The 18,826-nt window shown below is 37.1% G+C and overlaps 1 protein-coding gene across 2 annotated transcripts in view; it reads left to right on the forward strand.

Annotated features, from left to right (window-relative positions):
• Positions 1-18,826, forward strand: part of Cenpe (centromere protein E) — a 58,163-nt gene that overhangs the window by 17,878 nt on the left and 21,459 nt on the right. Inside the window, exons 17-35 of one of the 2 annotated variants that reach the window (XM_090356733.1) lie at positions 929-1,003; positions 1,407-1,526; positions 3,292-3,414; positions 3,529-3,694; positions 4,010-4,164; positions 4,754-5,047; positions 5,982-6,254; positions 6,381-6,536; positions 8,145-8,303; positions 9,093-9,251; positions 11,110-11,400; positions 11,739-11,897; positions 12,933-13,223; positions 14,444-14,728; positions 14,873-15,031; positions 15,430-15,717; positions 16,619-16,909; positions 17,840-17,998; positions 18,204-18,485. In XM_090356733.1, coding sequence (XP_090212859.1) covers positions 929-1,003; positions 1,407-1,526; positions 3,292-3,414; positions 3,529-3,694; positions 4,010-4,164; positions 4,754-5,047; positions 5,982-6,254; positions 6,381-6,536; positions 8,145-8,303; positions 9,093-9,251; positions 11,110-11,400; positions 11,739-11,897; positions 12,933-13,223; positions 14,444-14,728; positions 14,873-15,031; positions 15,430-15,717; positions 16,619-16,909; positions 17,840-17,998; positions 18,204-18,485 — 3,885 coding nt within the window. The remainder of the gene's footprint in view (positions 1-928; positions 1,004-1,406; positions 1,527-3,291; positions 3,415-3,528; positions 3,695-4,009; positions 4,165-4,753; positions 5,048-5,981; positions 6,255-6,380; positions 6,537-8,144; positions 8,304-9,092; positions 9,252-11,109; positions 11,401-11,738; positions 11,898-12,932; positions 13,224-14,443; positions 14,729-14,872; positions 15,032-15,429; positions 15,718-16,618; positions 16,910-17,839; positions 17,999-18,203; positions 18,486-18,826) is intronic. The other variant, XM_090356734.1, reaches the window with a different exon arrangement.

Consider the following 18,826-nt stretch of genomic DNA (forward strand, 5'->3'; position numbering starts at 1 on the left):
TCTGATTATGAAGAAAAAATCCTGGGAGAAAATAAGTTCCTCTTGTCACTTGGGGTCTGTTTTGAGCACAAATTGTCCATACTCAAAAATTCAGTGTCAAGCTGGGCTCAGTGGCTCTTCCTGTAATCCTAGCTACTCAGGAGGCTGAGATCTGAGGTTCAAAGCCAGACCGAGCACAAAAGTACCTGAGACTCTTATCTCCAATTAACCTCTAGAAAATGGGTAGTGGGGCTTGGCTCAAGGGTAGGACTGTAGTCTTGAGCTGAAAAGCTTAGGGACAGCGCCCAGGCCCCATGACTCCCCTCTCCCCCCCAAAAAATCAGTTATTTTGAGAGAAAGCAAAGATGACTATACCTCTGTACTTTTAGGAAGTTAACCATATAAAACAGTAAAATCATCTTTCTAATTATTTCCAGTAAAATAAATCAATAAACGAAGAGTTGATAGTCCCATAGCCTTATAGCTTGATTGAATAGTAATATTTTAAAGGAACAAAAAAACAACCCTATTCCAAACGTAGATTCCAAATCATCAGTTGAGATTTGGATGAATATATTTTGTATTTCCATTTATTTCCTTAAGCAAAAATGTATTGAAAGTGTATGTTTTTAGATGGTGGTTATACTTTACTGTCTTTTCTAATTGCTGTTTTCTAATTTGCTAATGACGTTACTATAGCTTTATTAACAGATTACATAACTCCTCCTGGGAGACTCATATTGAGATTTTTCTTCATTTGCTTGTTTCATGAGTTTCATCATATGGTATTTCTTGTTTTTTAAATAATGAGGTGCTTGTTGCAATAGTTTGAACAATTGATCTCTTGGTCATTACTAACTACGTGGGGGTGATTCTTTTTCTTTAATCTCCTTTTCTTTTCCTTATTAATTATTGGTTTGCTCTGTTGCCTGTTCACATACTCTTACAGATGCAACTAATTCATGAAATTTCCAACTTAAAGAATTTAGTTAAACATGCAGAAGTATATAATCAAGATCTTGAGGTGAGCAATTATCTAAGTACTGCTATTGATAAAATTCAACTATAAAATGCAGGACCAGGAGTGTGGTAATGCATGCCTAGCATGCACAAAGCCCTGGATTTAATTCCTCGGTACCACGTACACAGAAAAAGCCGGAAGTGGTGTTAATGGCTCAAGTGGTAGAGGACAAGCCTTGACAAAGCTCAAGGACAGTGCCCAGACCCTGAGTTCAAACCCCAGGACTGGCAAAAAAAATAAAATTGCATATCATATGTAATTGAACATGACTGCAGTAAACTTGAGTTATAGTTTAAAAATTAATAATTCAAGTTTTACTATGAATTTAAACTTATGAAAGTTCATCTTTAATCCTTTTGAATTCAAATCAAATAGTAAATTGTGTCTTATTCTTTGATTATTTTAGAATGAATTGAGTTCAAAAATAGAACTGCTTAGAGAAAAAGAAAATGAGATTAAGAACCTACAGAAATGCTTAGATTCCCAGAAGTCAGAAGATACAAAGATGGATTTATCATACTCATCGGTAAAAATCACCTTATTTTATTCTGTGATTGTTATAGTACTGCTAATAATCCATCACACCCATTACCATAGCCAGTGCTTAGACGGGGCTCTGCTGTTGTTTGACAATTTCTACATATTTCCTTAATGCGTTAGTGCCCTATGATAAAAAGACTAAGTATCATTGCCATTTTACAGGTAATGAAACATTCACAAAGTTGAGCAACTCATTTGTAAATTAACTATGAGGAAGTTAAGGACTAGCCTCCATTAAAAATCAGTCATCTGGTCAGGTCTGGTAGCCTACCCTTCTAACCTCCTCTACTGAGGAAGAGGAGGTAAAGAGGATGAGGATTCAAGGCCTTCCAGCGCCAAAAATTATAAGAATCTCAGGAATCCAAGCCAGGCATGGTGGTGCATACTTATTATCTAATCAAAAAGCTTATAGAGCTTATAATCAAAAAGCCATAATAAGATCACACTCTAAAACGTTGTCTGAGAAAATAACCAAAGCAGAAAAGAGGCTGAGAGCATAACTGTGGTGATAGAATACCGGCCTAGCAAGAGTAAGCCCCTGAGTTCCACCCCTAACACTGCCAACAAAACAATGATGGGGAGAAAAAAAAAAAAAACAAAAACTGAAGCCAGACACCAGTGTTTCATGTCTGTAATACTAGCTACTTGGCAGGCCGAGATGAGGAAGATTGTGAATCAAGGCTAACTAACCTGGACAAGATCTCTTTTCAACAAGGTAGTGAACAACTGTAATCCTACTTACTGGAAAAGCTGAGTGTGAGGGCATAGTGGTAAACTTAACTAAGCATGCCCTAAGTTGAAAACTGGTACCATTAAAAATATTTTTTGTAAGTCAGACACGGTAGCTCATGCCTATAATCCTAACTACTCAGGAGACTCAAATCTGAGGATCGAGGTTCAGAGCCAGCCCAGGCACAAAAGGACCTGAGACTCTTATCTCTAATTAACCTCTAGAAAATGAGAAATGGGGCTTGGCTCAAGGGTAAGGGTAGTAGCCTTGAGCTGAAGAGTTCATGTACCAGATACACAGAAAAAGCCGGATGTGGTGCTGTGGCTCAAGTGGTAGAGCGTTAGCCTTGAGAAAGCCCAAGGGCAGTGCCCAGGCCCTGAATTCAAGACCCAGGACTAGCATAAAAGAAAAAGAAAAATATACACCATAAGCAGCTGGGAATGATTTCATTTCATGAAAAATGTCATTATTTTCATTTAAGTCTGTGAAGATAATTATCAGCAAGTAAAATACCTGTTTTGTTAGAAATTGCTAGGCCATCCTTAGTTTATTAGCCAATAACAGATTTCTTACTCTTAAAGTACTTCTGTGTGTTGCCTTTTTATTTTGTACCAGTCCTTCCTTGCTCTCACTGAGCTTTTTCAGTCACTGATGGTGCTTCCACTTGAGCCACATCTCTACTTTCCAGCTTCTTTTGGATTAATTGGAGATGAGAATCTGGAGATTGGAGATTTGTCTATCTGGGCTGGCTCTGATCCTCAGTTCTCAGATCCTCAGTTTCCCGAGTGGCTAGGAACGCAAAGAGTGCAATATACTACTGATTCAGCTTTTATAATGTACAAAAGGAAGGCCAGAATCTTTTTTTAAATGGTTTGAATTATGGAAAACTTGATTTTTTTGATTCCTTAGCATATTTCTCACTTTTTGATGAGTTAGAAAGCACGATTGTGAACAGGTTTTCTAAAGTACTTGCAAATCTACTAGAACGGGAACTCACGGAGTCCCTGTGTTGTCTGCCTAGGAAAATACCGAGGATCTAAAGCAAATGAAACAAACTCTTTGTGATGCTGAAACTGTAGCCCTGGATGCCAAGAGAGAAGCAGCTTTCCTTAGAAGTGAGAATCTGGAGCTGAAAGAGAAAATGGTAAGTAATTTTGGAGAATTTTGTAAAAAAAAAAAAAAATGAAGTAAGCAAATAAACCCAAGTTGTCATAATCATTACTTATTTTTTGGTAATTTCCCAATGTTTCTCTAATAGAAAGAACTTGAAAATGCCTGCAAGCAAATGGAAAATGATATTAATCAATATCAACGCCAGTTGGAGGCAAAAAAGAAAATTCAAGTTGATCTTGATAAAGAATTGCAGTCTGCTTTTAATGAAATAACAAAGTTAACCTCCCTTATGGATGGCAAAGTTCCAAGAGGTATTTTATAATTTCAGAGTTCTAAGAGGCATTTTATAATTTCAGGCATCTCTTTATAAACTGACTTCCTCTAGAAACTTACCTAAAATTTGACCCCTGTATCACAAAGATTTAAAATGATTTTTTTTAGTAACCTATTATTTGATCATAATATTACTTTTTAGATTGTTAATAGTTACAAAGGCTGCAATTCATCAAGGTTTAACATTTAGTTTAAAATATCCTGGCCCTGATTTTGAGAAATGTGGGTCAGGAGCTATTAAAAGTAAGATTATATTTGTCAATGTTGACTCCCTAATTTATTAAACTTCTTAGATTTGCTCAGTAGTTCGGAACTGGAAAGAAAAATTGCAGATCTTCAGAAAGAACTAAAGAAAGAAGTTGAAGAAAATGAAGTTTTACAGAAAGAAGTTAATTTGCTCTCCAAATTGAAATCTTTGCCTTCAGAAATAGAAATGCTAAGAAAGGAGGTAAAAATATTTTTTTAACATTTAGCCCTACTTTTGAAATGCTGGTGATGCCTTAAATATTTTGATAGAGTTAATTTTTAAGTAGCAGGTAAGAGACACTATATGTTTAGTTGAACTTGTTACCAATAGAATGAATGTCATTCATCCTTTTTTTTGGCTAGTCCTGGGCTTGGGCTCAGGACCTGAGCACTGTCCTTGGGTTTTCTCAAAGCTAGAGCTCTACCACTTGAGCCTCAGCACCACTTCTGGCTTTTTTCTATGTATATGCTACCGAGGAATCAAATCCGGGTCTTCATGCATGCTAGGCAAGCACTCTACCACTAGGCCAAATTCCAGGTCCCAAATGTCATTCATCTTTAGTTGGTACTATGTTACTAAATAAAATGTGTTTTCAATGTATTTAACTGTGTAGGTGTGTGTACACATGGGTATATGTGTGCACATGTAGAGTAAGTGGCCAGGATATCCTATATATGATTGCCCTTCTTCACTCAAATCTGCCTAATTTAGATGACTTTTTTTTTCCTGAAAATTTCTTCATGATATCATATTGCTTACATTCCTAAATCTTAATTCTTTCGTTCCATAGATAGATGAGAAATCTGAAGAGCTATATATAATAACTTCAGAAAAGGACAAGTTATTTTCTGAAGTGGCTCTTAAGGAGAGTACAATTCAAGGTTTACTTGAAGAAATTGAGAAAACTAAAGATGGCCTAGGAACTTCTGACAAAGAATTTCAAGACTTTAAAGCCCTTCATATGGACTTGGAACAAAAATATAAAATGGTCCTTGAAGAGAATGAAAGAATGAATCAGGAAGTGGAAACTCTCTCTAAGGAAGCTGAGACCCTCGGTTTAAGTCTGGATGCTTTGAAGACTGAGGTTGGTGCAAAACATTGCAGAGGAATCTTTTATTTTGTTATAAAGGTGATGTGCAGACAGGTTATGAATTATAGTAAGGTAATGAGTGCATTTATTGTCAAACATTGTTACCCTCCTCGTTTTCTTCCACTTTCCCCTATTCTTCCCTCCCCTCCCAAATTAGAAAGTTCATTTCCAACATAGCCTTGTGAGTATTGCTATTTCATTGGCTCACCTTTTGTCCTTTGTTTCACCGTTTTGTTATTCCCTTCCTTTCCCCAAATCAGATAAACTTATATAAAAGATTGGAAGGGGTGGGGGAAGGGAAATAGGGACAAAAGCATGAAAAGGGATTTTAATGTACAGGAAGTAATGTACCTACTACCTGACCAATGTAACTGTAACCCAAAACACAAGGTACCAAAATAAAGTGATACAAGTGATAAACCAAAGGGGGGGGGAAGGGAAGAAGAAAGAAATAACTTTTACACAATATGTTAAAAACAACAATGACAAAAACCTCTTATTTCCATATTTCAGAGTTTAATTTAACTAGCATCATTTCACATGGTCATATGTACATAGATATTGAACAGTTGTTACCAGAGGAATCATCTTTAGCTTTCTTTAGTTTGTAGTATAGAGTTCTGTACTTTATTTTTGTTTGGTGGTGGTTGTTTTGTTGTTTATGTTCCATTACTGAAGCTTGAATTCAGGGCCCTGGGAGGTTGCTTAGCTTTTTCAATTAAGACTTGTACTCTACCACTGAAGCCATGCCCCACTTCCAGTTTTTTGTTAGTTGTTAGTTAGTTGGAGATAAGATTTTCCTGGATTTGTCTTTCCGGCTAGCCTCTAACTTCAGTCTTTATATCTCAGCCTTTGAAGTAGTAGGATAACAGGCGTGGGCTAATAGTGTTCATCTTTTACTGTGTGGCTTGTATTTTTTACTTTGAAGCTTTCTCAGAAGAACCAAGAGCTTCAGCAGAAAACAACTGAAGATCAAGCCACATTAAATGACCTAAAACACCTGAAGGAACAAGTAGAAAGTAGAGATTTGAGGTTACAAAATGTAGTAAGGGAGAATGCCCTGATTACTGAGCAGCTCCAGCAAACCTTGGAAGACGTGAGAAACTTGACTAAAGAAAAAGCAGACCTAATGCATATCCAGGAGAGCCTACAAACAGAAAGGGATCAGCTCCGAAGTGACATCCAGGACACTGTAAACATGGTATGGCTGGGATTGAATTTTGAAGAGTCGTTACAGGAGCTATCATTTATCAGTTATGATCAAGAGAAACACCAAAACTGTGTGTTCACCTTGTAACAGCAACTATTTTCTATTTCTCTGGCAAAGAATATAGAGACTCAAGAACAACTACGACATGCTCTCGAGTCTTTGAAACAGCATCAGGAAACAATTAACCTACTGAAAATGAAAATTTCTGAAGAGACTTCCAGAACTTTACAGATAGAGAACAGAGGAGAAACTACAAGTGAATTTGAGCAAAAGGTAAAGAAAGGGTGTTTCTTTTAATCTTGTGTATATACTGATGTATCAGTTCAAAGTCTAATACTAAGAAACAAGCTTTTTAAGCTTTTCTGATTATTAACAAAATTAGAAAGATGGTTACTATTAATTAGAGCTTTGATAATATCAGATGTTCTATACTGAAATGAAGTTGTTTAAGAGTTCACAGTTCAGTCCATTTCAGCGAACATTGCTCTTAAGTTTATATAGATGTTATTTAACAGAATTTTCTACTTTAAATACCTTTAAAATAAATAGACACATGTAACTGAATTTTTTTTTTTCTGTGAGGGAGTAGTACTAGGGTGTGAACTTGAGCTAGTGCCTCATAGTGCTGGTTATTTTTAAGATAGGGTCTCACTTCTTGCCTAGGTGCATAGATCTGAACTATACCCTTCTAGTTTTGGCTTCCCGCCACAGCTGGGATGACAGGTGCACTGCCATGTTCACCTTCCATTGAGATGGCAAGTATTACACCACTGAGCTACATTCTACATTCTCAGCCTTAATGCACAAAATATTGACCATCTCACCACTCCACTGTTCCACCCAATAACCACTATTCTTTCCAGGTTCTGGTAACCACTATTCTAAGAATATACATTTTTATTTTGACTTCCGATGCTATGGTATCATGTTCATGTTGGAATGACAATGTAAATAAGTGTTTTGGGGGACCCCAAAGAACCCCCCTCTCCATCTGGGGAGCATTAGTAGAGCTATACTGAATGCATTTTGGAGTGTTCATTAAACTAAATTTGGTCTCACATGAAGGACATTTTGTCATTGTAGTTAGATCTGTTCGATTACGTTAGCTCAAAAAATTTCTAGGCTGAATTCCAATTTGAAATGGTGTCATTACAGAAGACTGTTTCTGTCTGGGCTGTACTCTTGTATACTATTACTTTAGATTCTGAATTCTAACATGCAAAACACCAGTCTCAAACATATTCACCATGACTATGCATGTTACAAATAATAAAGTGGTAGCTAAATGAAGTGTCCTTCACCAACAATAGGTAATAAGCATCTACTAGCAATTACAATTTGAAGAGCATGTCACAGCATGGACAAATAGGCTATGTTTAAAAGTTTTTTAGTGAAGCTAAGCTCTGGTGGCTCACATCTGTAATCCTAGCTACTCAAGAAGCTGAGATCTGAGGATCACTATTCAAAGCTATCTCTGCAGAAAGAGTCCATGAGATTTTCATCTCCAATTAACCAGCAAAACTGCTAGATTGAAGGTATAGTTGAACTGGTAGAGCAAGCTAAGAAAGGGCACAATGGTCTGAGTTTAAATTCTAGTAACAGGTAACAATAGCTAAATGTTTGAATTTTGAAGTCATAAGATTATAGTGAAGATTAAGGATGTTAAAATAGAGTAGTATCTAAGACATGGTAATTTTGGCACTTTTTCATAATGTTAGAATAGTTACCTACTTTAGAAAGTCATGTTCTATGTATTTTATTTTTATTATTATTATAAAGGTGATGTACCAAGAAGTTAAAGCTACGTTAAAGTTAGGTAATGAGTACATTTCTTTTTGGATAATGCCCCCTCTTCCCTTGCTCTGATGTATTCTATGTTAGGTGTCCAGCCTAGAAAAAGAGGATGAGGCGGTAATTAATCAACAACAGAGTAAGATACATTCCCTAATCCAAGAGAAAAATGAACTCCAACGAATGTTGGAAAGTATAACAGCAGAAAAGGAACAACTGAAGACAGACCTTAAAGAAAATATTGAAATGGTAAGAGTTAACGCTGTGTATTGGACAGTCCATTTTTGTTTTTAAGTTTTCTCCAACTTCATGGAACTCTACTCAGTGAGCAATGAATACATCTCACAGAAGTACAAGTTTGATGAATTTTGATACATCCTGTAGCCATGTTCTCACCTAAATGGAACTGCTGAGTCCTACAGAGGTGTACACATAACTTGATGAGAATTTGCTAGGCTGAGCTACAGATTAGCCTTTCCATTTTCCATTTCCTTTAGCAAATTAAGAGAATTGTGACGGTTCCTCTCTCGCAAACACTTCATATTTATCAGGGCTTTTAATCTTAATGAAGATGTACCTTATTTTAATTTCCCTAGTGACAGGATGTTGGCACATTTCTTAATTCATTTATTGGCTGTTCTGTGTCTCCTGATCATGTATTCTCTTGGTGATATGACAACCGATTTTCAGTTGTGCAAAATTTTTACATAAAAATTGCGTGCTTTTATCTTAACTCTTGTAAGTTTTTTATTTTGTTTTTAGTTGTTGGTATTTCTGAGTATTTGCATACCTAATTTAGTTCTTGTATCTGTAGTAAGAAACAATATAAGCTATATACACTGAAATTTATGATCTGAAAAATTACCTGTAGATCACTGGTTTTTAAATATTTCTGTAAGAATTCACCCTTATTTCTTGATTTGTGGGCTAATTTAACGGTGGTTTCTTTCCCCCTGGGTTGTTTTTCTCCTTGATTTTATAAATGTAAGCCAATATTTTATCTTAATCTCAACCTTTTTCTTTTTTCCTTAATTCTAGACTATTGAAAACCAAGAAGAATTAAGAGTGCTTGGAGATGAACTAAAAAAGCAACAAGAGTTAGTTGCTCAAGAAAAGAATCAAGTCATAAAGAAAGATGAAGAGCTTGGTATGATCCATGAGAGATTGAGAGAAGTTGAAGAAATGCTAGAGGAAAAGGTGAATTTTCAAAATTATCTGCTTGGCCATTTTGCATAGCTAACTTTCTCTTTTTTTGTAGTTTTAATTAGGTAGACCTAATTCAGGAATAGCATGTATTTCCAAAGTAAACAAATTTGAGGTCAGTGGTGTTTGGGCTATTTGGAATTTTTTTTAGATGGAATTTATACTGAGAACTTAACATTCCTTGTGAGGATTATATTATTCTAGCCTCTGGGTGAGAGGAGGCCTTATGTCTTCTACACTAACCATGTAATCTATCATTCATGAAACATTTATTGAGCCCTACCACAAACAAGGAACTGTCCTCAGCACTTGAGATACATTAGTCAACAAAACAGAGGCTCTTGCCTATGTGCAGTCATATCGATATATGGAAGCGTATCACTATCCCAGAGGCTCTCAGTTCACTGAATCGTTTCCTTGCAAAAGTAAGGTGCTCTAGTAATGAATGCATAAGACTACTGCAATAACCATAATGCTCAAGTGATTCTAGAATGCAACCACAGAGCTCTCTTATTTCATCTGAGAGCTATGTACTTGGATTCTAGGTAATGTGGTTTCTGTTCTTCCAGATCAGTTTTAATTTTATTTGTGATCCTTTTCACTATCTTGATTAAATTTACTAAAACCTAAAAAAGGTGAAATCAATAGCCTGTGACATTAACGCTTCTAAGTTTCTTTGCACGGCCCCTTAAGTATCTCATTAAAAGTGAAAAAAAAAGCCAAGTTTTTTTTTTTTAAGTTTTTAAGATGATGTGGAGTTATCATTATTTGGTAGCCATAGATTGTTGTATTTGATTAGTCTACTGACCTTTATTTTTATTTCAATCTTCCTTCATCAACCTATATAAGTTGTGTAAGTAAAAATTAAGTAACATACCCGTTTTCTAAGTAAAGTATAAATTTTCCAATTAAGCCAGGTGAAAATTACTGAAAATTAAGTAGCTCTCAACAAGAGAAATGGATTCTTGTCAGTCTATGTTGTGTTAAGTCCAAAACTGACATATCTACAGTACCATCCCCTGAAGGCTTAGCTATGAATCTTTCTGTCTCCTCCCCTTTCCCACGTTTCCCACTTAAACTACCCTGGCTACTGGTTGGCTTTTACTGCACCATTCTGGTCTCTGCTTCCATATTCATGCGACCTTCTTCACTGGGTCTTTTTGGGACCTTTCTTTGTCTTCTATTAGTTCACTTGTATGACACCTACTCTTTGCAATGGGATCTGCCCTCAATCCTTATTTGCTTAATTACCTCTACAAAGGTCCTATTTCTAAATAATTCACATTTTGAAGTTCTGAAGAGACCACATATTCAGTGGACTGTTGAAAAGTGTCCCATTATGCCTAAATAATTTGTGTGTATGTGCATACAGTGTACAGCAAATTCACTTCCTCTGTCACTCTCTTGTCTCCTCCTATCCCCTTAAAATAATTTCACCGTTTCAGTGTTCTTTTTTCATATATGCATATGAAGTACTTTACCCATTTTCCCCTCACCCTCTCCATTTCCCCTTCTGCCAATTGCTGTCTCCCCCAAACTAACAGAGCCTGCTTTACTTTCTTCTCATTGCTTTTTTTATTGTATAGTAGTTGTATCATTGGGTTTTGCCATAGTGCATCTCACTTGTATATATTATATTTTAATCAGATGAACTCTGTTACTCTGGCTTCCTATCCCTTATTGCTCAGCAACATCCATTGCAACTCCTTATGCCATCTTTATACATGGATGAATTATAAAGGCTGCTTGTCTGTTTATATTGGGGCTATAAGTAGTATTGTATTCATGTTTTTGCATAAATAATTGAGGCGATACAGTCAAAGTGGTAATCATAAAACTTGTACATCTTAAGAGCCAGCAACTCCAAGAAAAACAGAAACAACTTCTCACCATAAAAGAAGAGATGAGTGACATGCAAAAAAGAATGAATGAAATGGACAAGCTAAAGGGTGAATTAAAGACTCAAGAATTAACTTTGGAACATATAGAAAAAGAGAAACTAGAACTGACTCAGAAACTTCATGAAAATCATGAGGAAATTAAATCTATAACCAAAGAAAGAAATGAACTAAAGGAATTACAGGGATCATTTGAAATAGAAAGAGACCAGCTTAAAGAATATATAAGAGAAATCGAAGCTACAGTAAGTTGTAACCCATTTCCTTCTCTGATAAATGTTCCTTTAAAAATAGGCAATTAGGGGCCTGGAGTTTGGCCTGGTGGTAGAGTGTTTGCCAAGCATGTACAAAGACCCAGGTCCAATTCCTCTGTCCCACATACATAGAAAAGAGCCGCAATTGGTGCTGAGGCTCAATGGGTAGAGCTCTAGCCTTCAGAAAGTCCAAGAACAGTATTCAGGCCCTGAGCTCAAGCCCAGGACTCCCAAAAAGAAAAGAAAAGAAAAACAGGTAATTAGAAAGCTGAAGGCAATGGTAGAATAATGTTGTAACCATAGTCTTTAAATTTCACTTACCCATTAAGAGCCTACAAGCAAAAGAAGAATTAAACATTGCACACATGAGTCTAAAAGAACACCAAAACACTATTGATGCACTACAAAAAAGCATTGCTGATAAAGAAGCTCAAATTGTGAAGACTCAGGAGGACTTGCAAAAGTCAGATACCTATTTACAAGAAAAGGTATGTCTTTTCATCTTCCTGTCCCTTATCACCTTTTTCTTTTTCTTTCTTTTGAATGAATAATAACCAGTGTGTATTGGCTGAGTTAGGATTTCTTCATTGGGTACTTGTTGGCTGTGATAACAGGTACAGTCTTGGTTATAGAAATATAACATGAATGGGTAGAGGAGAGGATCTGAAACCTTTTAGCATTGCAGGAAATGAGCTGATGAGTAAGCAATCAAAGAAAGTAACAGCAAAAACCAATATGGAGGAAACGAAAGATTGGAACAATTGGACCAGCTCATGTTAAAAGCCTGTGTGCCACATTGAGAGTATGGGAATAAATAAAACATTGTTTTTTCATCAGTGAAGTTTTTTTTTTGTTTTTTGTTTTCTTTTGGTAGTCCCAAGGCTTGAACTCAGGGCCTGGGCACTGTCCTTGGGCTTTTCTCAAGGCTAGTGCTCTACTACTTGAGCCACAGACCACTTCCAGCTTTTTCTGTGTATGTGGTACTGGGGAATTGAGTGCTTGCCTTTCACTAGGCTACATTCCCAGACTAGATCTATTTTTTTTTAATCCTTTAATTCCCGTATGGCTTAGCAAAGATACGATATGCAAAATACATGATCAAAGAAGTCTTGTCACATGGAAAAATAGTCACTTTGGATCCATCTGAGTCATACATTTACCAGAATACAGTTCAACTATAGTTTTTCTCTTATAACATTTCAAAATGAGACAAAAAAAAGGCATATACAACTGAGGTAACAGTTTCTTGGTAAAATGCAAGCAGTAATTCACTTTGGATCTAAGCTGAAAGGAAAGAAAGTTAATATGACTAGCAGAAAAATTATGACTAGAGACAATGGAGTTAAGGAGAAAGAAGTAAGTGGGCTTGTAGTCTGAAGTAAGTCCTAAAGTTTCAAGGTCTCTTACATTGCTGTGGACAATGTCCTGATCTTTTCTCCTTAAAAAAAAAAAAAATGATGGCAATGATTTCTAGACAGTAACATTGGCCCTTTATACCATTGGTACTTTTTGACTATAACAAGGTATCAGGGCTTTATGAAGAACAAGAGCTTCTTCTTACTGTGAAAGAAGACAGTGAGACTCAGAAAACAATGAATAAACTCAAGCTATTGAAAGAATATTCCCAGACCACAAAGTCAGCACCACCAGAAAGCAGTGAAATGGAAATGTTCAGACTAGCTGAGAAGCTTGATGCAAGTCAGGAAGAAATAGAGACTCTAACCAAGGAAAGAGACGACCTTAAACAGATAAAAGAAGCACTTGAAGGTGAATACGACCAGCTGAAAGAAAGCATCAGAGAAACCTTGGCTAATGTAAGTTCCATTATTTTCCTCCCATTTACTGAATATTAGAATCTAGTGTTCAGATTGATTTTCTTGCGGTGCCTTTTAATGAACTGATTGGAAAGAGAATTTGGAAATGAAAGAATTAAATGATTGCTGGCAAAAAGCGAACAAACTATAGAAACTGAGAGAAAAGTGTTTCAGAGAGGGTTGCTGTAAAGTGATTTAGAAGCAGCAGTGCTAAATTACTGAGAGAGAGCAGACAAAAGTGAATGTTTTTATTTATTCTTCAAGTCTGTTCCTCTATGCCAAGCATAGTATGTGTTGTAATCTCAGCTCGTGGGGGTTTTGGAACAGAAGGATGAAAGATGAAGGGTTCAAGGCCAGCCTGAGCTACATAGTAAGTCTCTGCCCTAATTTTAGAAAGGAAAATTGTTCATACAACTGTATTTCTCATTGATTCCATCAGAAACCTGGAACCTACTGATATTTCCTTTCTACTCACTATACTCCCTCTCCCCTCCTCCCTGTCCTGGAACTCAGGGCCTGAGCGCTGTCCTGAGCTTCTTTGACTCAAGGCTAGCACTACCACTTGAGCCACAGTACCACTTCCAGCTTGTTCTGTTTATGTGGTACTGAGGAATTGAACCCAGGGCTTCCTGCCTCCTCTGCAAAGAAGGACCACACTCTTGGCATGTGGTCTGGGAGTCTGGACTCCACACTTCACTGTTCTCTAGCCTAGCTCACTCTGCTCTTCCTCGTACTCCAGCAACACCCGCCTGTGCTTTTCATCTCTGGTCTTTCAGGAGCTCTGGGTGGGCTCTTGACAGTGCAGTATTTCCACAGTCTTTGTGTAATGAATGCTGTCATTCTGTACATCTCAGCCAAAACTCTCATCTCCTAGGAAGCTCCTCACTCTCCTTCGTGATATTAAGGCGTGACATTGAGGCTTGGGAGTTCAGTGCCTCTGTTGAGTAAGATTGAGCATAATGTCTATCTTTATCTCTCAAGAAGGTAAAATCATGAAAATAATGCTGTTTTAACTGGGATCTCTTAAGAGGATCATTGGCACCAATGATCTTTCAATAAAAATGTGTTAAATGCCTAAACAACAGAAAAATGGAAGTAGAAAGGTTACTTTGTAAATGAGACATTAAATCTTAGTTGTTGTTAAAAAAAAAAAAAGGAAGAATGATTTCCCTAAACTATCTCTAGATGTCATCTGTAATTATTTTATGTTTCTTTTCAAGATCCAAGAGGCTCAGGGTCAAAAAGAAGAATCCTTAAATATGGAAGGAAATGATAATACTGTAACAGTGAGTGATATGGAGCAGCTGAAGGCACACTTCCAAGCCAAAGCTTCTGCACTGCTTACAGTAGAAGTGGAAAAGCTGAAGTTGTCCGAGAGACTTGAAGAAAGTCATGAGAAATTGTTGTCATTAGCTAGGGAGAGAGATGACCTACAGCACCTGCAGGAAGTTCTTCGATCAGAATGCAGCCAACTCACAGAACACATACGAGAAATCACAGCCAAGGTACATTTCATCTTTTCACTGTTTTCTAAAATCATTTTATGTGCAAATTTTTCATAAGAATTAAACTCTTATGAGAAGGAATCCATGACACTATCATAACTGTAATGTTTCTATAAATATTTGGAATTTCCTCTAATACCAAAGCACTTAGAAATGGAGGAAGAACTTAAAGTTACTCGTGGTTGCCTGAAAGAACAAGAAGAAATTGTTGATGCATTGAAAGTGAACCTCGCAGACAAGGAAACTGAAATATCAAGCATTCAAAAGGAACTAGAGACAGCCCATGGCAAGTTAGAAGAAAAGGTAAATGAGGGCGGGGAGAGCACTTGAGGGAGAAAAGTAACTGGGCAGCTTCTGTCTACATGCTGAAGTAGTTTGGAAATCAACCATTTCTGTTTGTCTTTAAATATGTGTGTAGGCGCCAGTGGCTCACACCTGTAATCCTAGCTACACAGGGAGGCTGAGATCTGAGGATTGAAGTTATAAGCCAGCCAGGGTAGGAAAGTCAAGGATATTCCTATCTCTAATCACCAAAGAGCCGGAAGTGGGGCTGTGACTCTACTGATAGCCTCAAGCAAAAGAGCTCAAAGATGGCACCCAGGCCCTAAGTTCAAGCCTTAGACATGGCAAAAACTAAGAATAATAAATATGCATATGTGCATGTGTTATTTTTTTTTTACTATTTCATTGTTATTTTTAAGATCCAAGAGCTTTATGAGAAACAGAAACAAGTTATCAATGTAAAAGAAAGGAGTGAGACCTCAGAGAAATTGATTGAAGTAGAACAATTCAAGGAGCTTCTTGAAGCCAAAGATTCAGCTCTCCAAAGAATGGACAGTGACAGGCTCAAGCTGAGTAAAAGACTTGAAGAAACCCAAGATGAAATGAAGGTTATAACGAAGGAAAGAGATGAACTGATAAGGGCACAGGAGGCCCTACACGTGGAGAGAGACCAGCTGAAAGAAAACATGAAAGACATGGTTGCAAAAGTAAGTCTTCCTCCTCGAACAGCTCTTGGAAACAAAAATAAGTTAAGGTAGTTGTCACTATTGAGTTAATCACAAAAGAAACTGAAAACTCCTTGCATTTATCCTAGTGAGTACTAAGAAGCTGTTAGTACAAGGAAGTTTCAGGAAAGGCTGAGGCCAAAACTCAGTTTAGGATATTCACATACTGAGTTATAAGAAAAAAATAGATCTTGTTCTGTAAAACTGGAAAGTAACGTCCAGTTATTGTTTCCCTTAAGAAAGAATGCACATTAGATTAAAATATACCGGGGAAAATGGTGGAGGGATAACATTGCACAGAACTGCTTCAAGATCTTGATATCAATGATTTGGCCTTAATTTAAGAATCAAAGATTCGGGGCTGGAAGTTTGGCCTAGTGGTAGAGTGCTTACCTAGCATGCACGAAGACCCGGGTTCGATTCCTCGGTACCACATACATAGAAAAAAGCCGGAAATGGTGCTGAGGCTCAAGTAGTAGAGCTCTAGCCTTAAGAAAGTCCAAGGACAGTGCTCATGCCCTGAACTCAAGTCCAGGACTGGCAAAAGAATCAAAGATTTTTTTTTGTCAGTCATGGGGCTTGAACTCAGGGCCTAAGCACTGTCCTTGGACACTTTTTTGCTCAAGGCTAGCACTTTGCCTTGAGCCACAGCTCCACTTCTGGATTTTTCTGAATATATGATATCGAGGAATCGAACCCAGTGCTTCATGCATGCTAGGCAAGCACTCTACCACTAAGCTACACTTCCGGCCCCAAGTTCTTTTTTTTTTCAATGTAAATGATTTGGCCTTAATGTAAGAATCAGTCTTATAGATGGATAGATAAAGAAAAGGGGGAGAGTAAATCCTTCTTCCTACTGACCTACTGTCTTTAATTTTCTCAGCTCCAAGAACATGAGGAAAAAGAACACCAATGTCTTATGATGAATGTTATTAATGAGGAGGCTCAGGAAAAGAATTGTGAAATGGAACATTTGAAAGAGCAGCTCGAGGCTCAGAGATTAACTCTGGAAAATACAAAGACAGAGAACATAAAGTTGACTGAGAGACTTCAAGAAAACCTGGAAATAATGAAATCTGTAACAAAAGAAAGAGATAACCTTACGAATATGGAGGAGACTCTCAGAGTAGAAAGAGAGCAGCTCCAGGAAGACCTTAAAGAAATCAAAACTAAAGTGAGTAGCCATCTTTCCCCCATCTGGTAACTGTGACCCTGTGTCCGTTCTAGAAGAACCATGGGCCGTAGAGATTATGGATAGGTTATAAAATGGGCAATAGCTATCTCTCCTGCATACCATTTATACAGTTAGACAAGAGATACTTATAGGAAGAATATCTGTTACAGCAAATTGCAATAATGAAATACAAGAGCTCAGGAAAATTCTGCCTAACCATTAGTTAGGGACAAGTATATAGGCATAACCACAGCATGAAGCATGGATGAAGGATAAAGCAGGTTGGCAAGGGTGAGCCAGTCCAGCAGTGGTACCCACTGGTTACTATGTTGAATATGAACTCTGTAATTTGTGTGTAGGGAAGAGAGGGAAAAACGAGGAGAGCGTGAGGGAAGGGGTGACATTGTCCAAAAAGAAATGAACTCATTACCTGTTCCCCTTTACAATAATAAACGAATTGAAAATTTAAAAACAAAAAGAACAAAGCAGGAGAAATAATAACGTGTAATGGCAAGCATCCTGTGAGGGAAAAAGATAGAGTTGCAGAGTAGGGTAACTGGAATATGTCTAAATATGTATCTAGACCGAAATGCAAAGTAGTTTAGTGAAGAGTGCGGAAAAGGAAATTTTAACCTTTTCTTTGTTTGTTGGGCACTGTCCCTGAGCTCTTTTTCTTCCCCCCTAAGCTCTCTAACATTTTGAGCCGTAGCGCCACTTTTCTGAATGGTTAATAGAAGGTAAGAGTCTCACAGGGACTTTTCTGCCCAGGCTCACTTTGAACCATGATCTTCATATCTCAGCCTTCTGAGTAGCTAGGATTACAGGCAAGAGCTACCAGTGCCCAGCTAAATTTTAACTTTTCACTGTATACTTTTTCTTACTGTTTGAATTGTATTATTCTCCTGTATTTATCTTTATTGAACAATAAAGGACTTGGAAAAACAAGAGCAGCTAAGAATTGCTCATGTGCAGCTCAAAGAACACCAAGAAACCATCGATAAACTGAGAGGAATTGTTTCTGAAAAGAGAGATGAAATATCTAATATGCAAGAAGACTTAGAAAACACAAATGTTGCCCTCAGAGCAGAGGTATTATTATATGTGTTGTTGTTGTTGTCGTCTAAGTAACTAGGAGTTTGAATCAGATTTGCTATGTAATAAGCAGTATACAAAGGACTCTAGAGTTGAAGGAAGTGGAGATGTGCTTGTTCAATTTAGAAACTGTTATTTGGCTTTCCACGTGTACCTTTAATCCTAACTTACTTAATCCTAACTTACTTCTGGCTATCTCAAGGCCTTAAAACTTCGAGAGAAAGAAGAGCAACTTCTTCAAGTGAAAAATGATCTCCAGGAAACTGTGGATCAAATGGAACAATTAAAGAAACAACTAGATGCCCAGAATTCAGCTCTGGAGAGCATGGAATCAGAGAAGCTCAGGTTGACCCAGACACTTCAAGAAAGCCTTGAAGAAATTAGATTTGTTAATGAAGAAAATGGTTGCCTGAGAACTGTGGAGAAAAACCTCAAAACAGAAAGGGATCAACTGAGGAACAGCCTTGGGGAAACAGAGGCCAAGGTATGTATACCTTTTCTGGTCCCTCTTCCTTGTTCTTCAATATTTTGTTTTCTTACAGCAGCAACTTAACCTGTGAGACATAAGGGATAGTTGGCAAAAGTGAAGGATAATTTTAGTCCTTGGCAGGTAATTTGGTATTCTTCAAAGGTTTGAATTATACCAGCATTTAGGAACACAGGATAGACCCTATCTTACAGACTTCTTAAATGGTTAAAGAATTAACTACATATTTATGTATTTATACATACATGTACGTACATACACACATATAAATACATGTATACATAAAGTTTATTTATTGATAGTTTGTGATAAAAATGAGAAACAGCCAGGGGCTGGTG

This window comes from Megascapheus bottae, chromosome 23 (genome assembly GCF_031878675.1).
Source record: "Megascapheus bottae isolate mThoBot1 chromosome 23, mThoBot2.hap1, whole genome shotgun sequence".
Lineage (NCBI taxonomy): Eukaryota > Metazoa > Chordata > Mammalia > Rodentia > Geomyidae > Megascapheus > Megascapheus bottae.